Here is a 6,833-nt window from a genome sequence, read left to right on the forward strand (position 1 = left end):
ACATAGTGGACTGGTTAGCAAGCCCTTTTGTTCTGGACTCCTCCATTCCAGTGAGAAAGCCTTGTCTGTTTGTCCTGTCCGTGACCCTCATGGTTTTGTGAACTTCTATAAGGTTACCCCTCAACCTCCAACACTCCCATGGGAAAACAGTTCCAGCCTATTCAGCCTCTCCCTATAGTTCAAACCCTTCAACCACAGCAACATCCTTAAATCGTTTCTGAACCCTTTCAAGTTTCACAATATCCTTCCGGGGTGACCTTATAGATGTTTGTGGAATCAATGGGAGCATGGATAGGGAGAACAGACAATGTCTTTTCCCTCTTCTGGATTAGTGGTGCTGGAAGAGCACAACAGTTCAGACAGCATCCAAGGAGCTTCGAAATCGACGTTTCGGGCAAAAGCCCTTCATCAGGAATAAAGGCATTGAGCCTGATGCGTGGAGAGATAAGCTGGAGGAGGGTGGGGGTGGGGAGAAAGTAGCATAGAGTACAGTGGGTGAGTGGGGGAGGGGATGAAGGTGATAGGTCAGGGAGGAGAGGGTGGAGTGGATAGGTGGAAAAGGAGATAGGCAGGTAGGACAAGTCCGGACAAGTCATGGGGACAGTGCTGAGCTGGAAGTTTGGAACTAGGGTGAGGTGGAGGAAGGGGAAATGAGGAAACTGTTGAAGTCCACATTGATGCCCTGGGGTTGAAGTGTTCTGAGGCGGAAGATGAGGCGTTCTTCCTCCAGGCGTCTGGTGGTGAGGGAGCAGCGGTGAAGGAGGCCCAGGACCTCCATGTCCTCGGCAGAGTGGGAGGGGGAGTTGAAATGTTGGGCCACGGGGCGGTGTGGTTGATTGGTGCGGGTGTCCCGGAGATGTTCCCTAAAGCGCTCTCCTAGGAGGCGCCCAGTCTCCCCAATGTAGAGGAGACCGCATCGAGAGCAACGGATACAATAAATGATATTAGTGGATGTGCAAGTAAAACTTTGATGGATGTGGAAGGCCCCTTTAGGGCCTTGGATAGAGGTGAGGGAGGAGGTGTGGGCGCAGGTTTTACAGCTCCTGCGGTGGCAGGGGAAAGAGCCAGGATGGGAGGGTGGGTTGTAGGGGGGGGCGCGTAGACCTGACCAGGTAGTCACGGAGGGAAAGGTCTTTGCGGAAGGCGGAAAGGGGTGGGGAGGGAAATATATTCCTGGTGGTGGGGTCTGTTTGGAGGTGGCAGAAATGTCGGTGGATGATTTGGTTTATGCGAAGGTTGGTAGGGTGGAAGGTGAGCACCAGGGGTGTTCTGTCCTTGTTACGGTTGGAGGGGTGGGGTCTGAGGGCGGAGGTGCGGGATGTAGATGAGATGCATTGGAGGGCATCTTTAACCACGTGGGAAGGGAAATTGCAGTCTCTAAAGAAGGAGGCCATCTGGTGTGTTCTGTGGTGGAACTGGTTCTCCTGGGAGCAGATCCAGCGGAAGTGGAGGAATTGGGAATACAGGATGGCATTTTTGCAAGAGGTATGGTGGGAAGAGGTGTAATCCAGGTAGCTGTGGGAGTCGGTGGGTTTGTAAAAAATGTCAGTGTCAAGTCGGTCTTTCCCTATGTTGGGGGATTTCAGAACTTGAGGGCACAAGTTTAGGGCTAGAGGGGAAAGACTTAAAAGGGATCGAAAGGACAATGTTTTCCACACAGAGGGTGGTGTCTGCATGGAATGAGCTACCAGAGGAAGTGGTGGATGCTGGTACAATTACAACATTTAAAAGGCATCTGAATGAATATGTGAACAGGAAGGGTTTAAGAGGGAAATGGGCCAAGTGCTGGCAAGTGGGACTAGATTAATTTAGGATATCTGGTCAGCATGGATGTGTTGGACCAAAGGGTCTGTTTCTGTGCTGTGCATCTCTACATATTTGCAGCTGTAACTAGACAAATCATTTCTGATCAACTCCCAATCACTCCAACATGCAACACCACAATACTTATGATCATGATTACTTTGTGTCTCACATGACAATTTGCTAAGTCTGTAAGATGCAGTGAATAGAATTCCTCAAATAAGAATGAAAAGTGCTGGAGAAATGTAAGTAGGTCTGGCATCTGCTGAGAGAAACAAAGTTTGAGAGTCTGATATTATTCTTCTTCAGAACTGAACGTTGTTGGAAAATAATGGTTTAATGTTGCTAACAAATGAGAGGCAAGGAACTGGTTAAACTGATGGTGAGGGTGAACAAAGCAAATAATAAAAAGGTATTTTAAAGTAGTAAAGGAGGATTATGGAGGAAAATAGGTCATAATGGCAGATATGAACAGTCAAAAATAGGTTAGCTTTGATGAGCACAAATCCATGCAAACAACCCTCGGGGTGGATGAAATCAAATATGGAGGACAGTATTCATGCTCTGAAATTACTCAAAGCCAAGCCGAGGCCTGAAGGCTGTAAAAGCCCCAAAGCAGAAACTAAGGCGTTGTTCCTCCAGCTTGTTGGAGTACAGAAGCAGACCTAAGATAGAACTGATAGCAAGAGAGCAACAGGTCAGTAGCCAGAGAGATGTTGCGCAAAGCAGTCACCCAGCCTGCGTTTGGGACTGCCAGTTTAGAGGCGAGCGTTAAGGTACATTTGCGACACAAAGTGGTTAAACGGCGTCATTAAATGTACATTACTTTGATTATTCTTGGGAATAAATTTCAATAAAGTTGCTCTTAAGTCTCAAATTTGCAATGAAAACAACCTTGGGCGGTATAAATAGTTTGGAATTAAGTTTCCCCTTTAAATCCACTCATATGAATGTTCATATTTAGTGTTCACGTTCGCGACGTTTCCCATCTATCAACAAGTATCACACTCTCACAAAGACTCCACAGGATTCTTACCTCAATTATTTTAATAAATCTGGGGAACACGGGGTTCCTAGTGACGGCGATCAAGGGGACATTGGGAAAAACATCCGGCACGATCATCGGGGAGAGCGCAGTCATGGAAGGGGGCATACCCGCAGCCCCTTCGCCACCTCCACCATCCCCAGACCCATCTTCCACACCGTCATCCCCCGAGTTAACCGAACCACCACTGCTCTTCTCACTGAAGTCCTGGAAGGTGCGGGTTTGCTGCAATCGGGGGTTAAGTTGCGGAAGGAGCCTGGATTTCTTGCCATTGCAGCATACAGTTCCTGCCACCCTAGTTACCGTTCTGCGCTGACCGCAGCCCCGCAATCCCACACAGGCAACCGAATGGAACCGCTTTATTGAGGAAGCAGCCCTGATCTCGCTGTTCCACCCGGCTGGAGCAGAGCTCGTGACCGTATCGAATAGTCGATACCCTGATCTGCCTCCATTAAACCAGCGAGATATAGAGCCCAGCCGCATGTAGGCTGACATCTTGATTACTGATCTGTAAACTCCCACAATGCCTCTCGGCGACCTCGCCGCTGCTCTTCGGAGACAATCTATGCCGCGCTCTGATTGGCTAAAATGGTTACGGCCCTGGGGAACTGGATTTGATTCTTCATGGCTTGATCTGACTCCACGCCTTTCCCAACCCTTATAAAAACTTACAGACTATCCATTCTTTTCTGAAAGTCAGCTTGAATCTGCGTAAGACTGTTGTACTCGTGAGACAAGGAAAGTTGATCAGTGATGAATGATTTTCTCCGTATGAACTGGGGCACTATTCAGCTCTTTGGGACAATTGGACACTGGTTGCCCCAGTAGCATCTGCAGACCTCACTTTCTCCCAGTAGCATCAAACCAATTACCTTTAATAAAAGTGCCAATTTTTAAAGGGGCACAAGCAAAACACTGTAAAAAGGAAACTGCTTCGGACTGCAATGAGGATTTTTTTTCTGATGTGGAGGTGCCGTTGTTGGACTGGGGTAGGCAAAGTAAAAAGTTGGTAAAAACAAGGACTGCAGATGCAGGAAACCAGAGTCTAGATTAGAGTGGTGCTGGAAAAGCACAGCAGGTCAGGCAGCATCCGAGGAGCAGGAACATCGACGTTTCGGGCAAAAGTAAGAAGTTGCATGACACCAGGTGATAGTCCAACAGGTTTATTTGAATTACAAGCTTTTGGAGCCATGCTTCTTTGTCAGATAACATGTATCCATCTGAACTATACAATTCTACATTTTTACATGGTAACAAAAAAAAGTCATTCCAGCATCACTAAACAAAGCCAAAGTTACTGGTCTTTTTGAACATCATAAGTAATAAAACCCAAATCATAGAAATAAAATAAATTTTAACTAATTATAATGACTCTACATTTGCTCAGTACACATTCCAGTTCCTTCACTGTTTTCTCGTCATGAAGACCTCATGCATTTACTGGGCACAATTCTTGTGTCATCAGATGCCCTGAGATACCTTGTAACCCAACACATTAAATGGCGATGGGATTTCAATTAGCAAAAGTATTGTAACCAATCCTGATGTTGCCATCGCATGATTTCCACTATTGCTGCATAGTCATCAGGAATAACAAAAACAATATGGATGTAAAGCATTTGCTAAAGTCAAGCATTCCTAAGAATTTCAAACGAAGTATGATCAGCCAAAAAAAAACTATAGAGGGAAATACTAGGAGTAAGTGGTCACTGATGGATTCTAAGGAGTATCTTAACAGAGGCAAGGGAGGTGGAGAAGGATATCCAGGGATTCAGGCTTACTATTTCTGAAGGCAAATTCTCAGACATTTGAAGGGGGAATGAAAGAGCTAAAGAGGTAAGGAAGGATAAATCTGCGAAGGAAGTTGACCACAAATATGCAAATTTAAAATTTGAGGCAATGGAGAAACTTGAATCAAAGTTAGCAACAGCGGGGTTATTGGTGAGCAGGGGTTGGTGAAATCGAATATGGGAGCAAAGTTGAGAATAATCTGAATTTACAACTAAAAGAGGATAGCAGCTGGCTGGGAGAGCATTGGAATAATCAAATCTGGAGCTGACAGAAAGATCCATGCAATTCAATGGTAATCTCTGGATTACCTCCAGTGCCACGTGCTAGTGAGGGTCAGAACAGGAGGATATGGCAGATGAATGTGTGGTTAGACAATTGGTGCAAGGGGCAGAGATTCAGATTTTTAGATCATTGGGATTTTTTCTGGGGCAGGTTGCATCTGAACTGGAGGGGTCCGATATCTTGGCAGCCAGGTTTGCTTGTGCTACAAGAGAGGATTTAAACTAGATTGGCAGGGGGTTGGGATCCTCAACAGCAGGGAAGCAAGTGGAAGGAGATACAGTAATCAGAAATAGTAAGGTTGGAACACGACATGGAGCAAGGAATGTCTGTTGGATTAAAACTGTATCTGTTTTAATACAAGACGGCTGACAGGTAAGGCAGATGAACTCAGGGTGTGGATAGATATGTGGGATTGGGACATTATAGCCATTACAGAAACATGGCTAAGGGTGGGACAGGACTGGCAGCCTAATGTATCAGGGTACAAATGCTTTAGGTGGGACAGAGGTGGTGGAAAGAAAGGAGGGGGAGTTGCATTTTTGGTTAAGGTGAATATCACAGCAGTAATCAGAGATGAAATAACTGAACAATCATCCTGTGAGGCTTTGTGGGTGCAGCTAATAAATAAGAAGGGGATGGTGACGTTACTGGAGTTGTACTATAGCCCCCCTAAATAGTCAAAGGGAATTAGAGGAACAAATATGCGGGGAGATTGGGAAGACTTGCAGGAACAATAGGGTTGTCATAGTAGGGGATTTTAATTTTCCTAACATAGACTGGGACTGCCAGAGTGTTAAGGGGGTAGAATTTGTTAAGTGCATTCAGGAAAGTTTCCTCATCAATATGTAGAGTGTTCGAATTGGAAGGGGCAAAAGTTGACCTACTCTTGGAAAATAGGGCAATATTGGTGATGGAGGTGACAGTTGGGGAGCACTTTGGGACTATTGACCATAGTTCTATCAATTTTAAAATAGTTATGGAGAGGGACAAAATTGGTCCACAGGTTAAAGTTCTAAACTGGGGTAAGTTGAATTTTGATGGAATTAAACAGGAGCTCGCAGGGATTGATTGGAGTACTTTGTTTGCAAGCAAAGGAACCTCCATCAAGTGAAAGGACTTCAAACATGAGGTAGCTAGAGCTCAAGGTCTATATGTTCCTGTGAGGGTGAAAGGCAAGGTTGACAGGAATAAGGAACCCTGGATGACAAGGGATATTGAGACTTTGACCAGAAAAAAGGAGGAATGGCTCAGATACAGGTAGGTAGGATCAAGGGAATCCCTGGATGTAGATAGGGAGTTTTCTGAAATGGAAATCAGGAGGGTGAAAGGGGGGCACAAGATAGCCTTGGCTGAGAAGATTAGAGTGAATCCAAAGTAGTTCTTTAAGTATATTAAAGAAAGAATAACTACTGAGAAAATAGGACCCCTCATGGACCAAAGTAGACATATATGTAGAGAACTGCAGGAGATGGGTGAGGTCCTCAATGCATATTTCTCCTCATGGAGAAAGACATGAAGACTTGGGAACTTGGGGAAGTTAGTGGTCATATCTTGGGGACAATCCCTATCACAGTAGAGGAGGTGTTGGATGTATTAGAATGTATGAAGGTGGAAGAGGCTAAGGAAGAAATTGCAGGTGCCCTGGCTGATATTTTTGCATCATCATTAGCCATGGGTGAGGTCCGCAAGACTGGACAACAGTAAATGTTGTGCCCTTATTCAAGAAGAGTTGCAAAGTAAAACCTGGGAACTACAGACCAGTAAGGCTAACATCTGTGGTAGGTAAGTTACTTGAGAAGATTCTGAGAGATAAGATATACATGCATTTAGAAAGACAGGAATTAATTAGGAATAGTCAGCATGGCTTTGTGCATGAGAGATCATGCCTTACAAATTTGTTAGTGTTCTTGAA

General features: G+C 45.2%; 1 protein-coding gene across 1 annotated transcript in view; it reads right to left on the bottom strand.

Moving 5' to 3' along the window:
• lonp1 (lon peptidase 1, mitochondrial) overlaps positions 1-3,346 on the bottom strand; it is a 47,805-nt gene extending 44,459 nt beyond the window's left edge. Inside the window, exon 1 of the mRNA XM_043721032.2 lies at positions 2,840-3,346. Within this exon, the coding sequence (XP_043576967.2) occupies positions 2,840-3,343 (504 nt within the window). The 5' untranslated portion in view covers positions 3,344-3,346. The remainder of the gene's footprint in view (positions 1-2,839) is intronic.
• Between the last annotated feature and the right edge of the window lie 3,487 nt (positions 3,347-6,833).

Source organism: Chiloscyllium plagiosum, unplaced genomic scaffold, assembly GCF_037043375.1.
Source record: "Chiloscyllium plagiosum isolate Xiang-an unplaced genomic scaffold, Cpla_swu_hap1 HiC_scaffold_28, whole genome shotgun sequence".
Lineage (NCBI taxonomy): Eukaryota > Metazoa > Chordata > Chondrichthyes > Orectolobiformes > Hemiscylliidae > Chiloscyllium > Chiloscyllium plagiosum.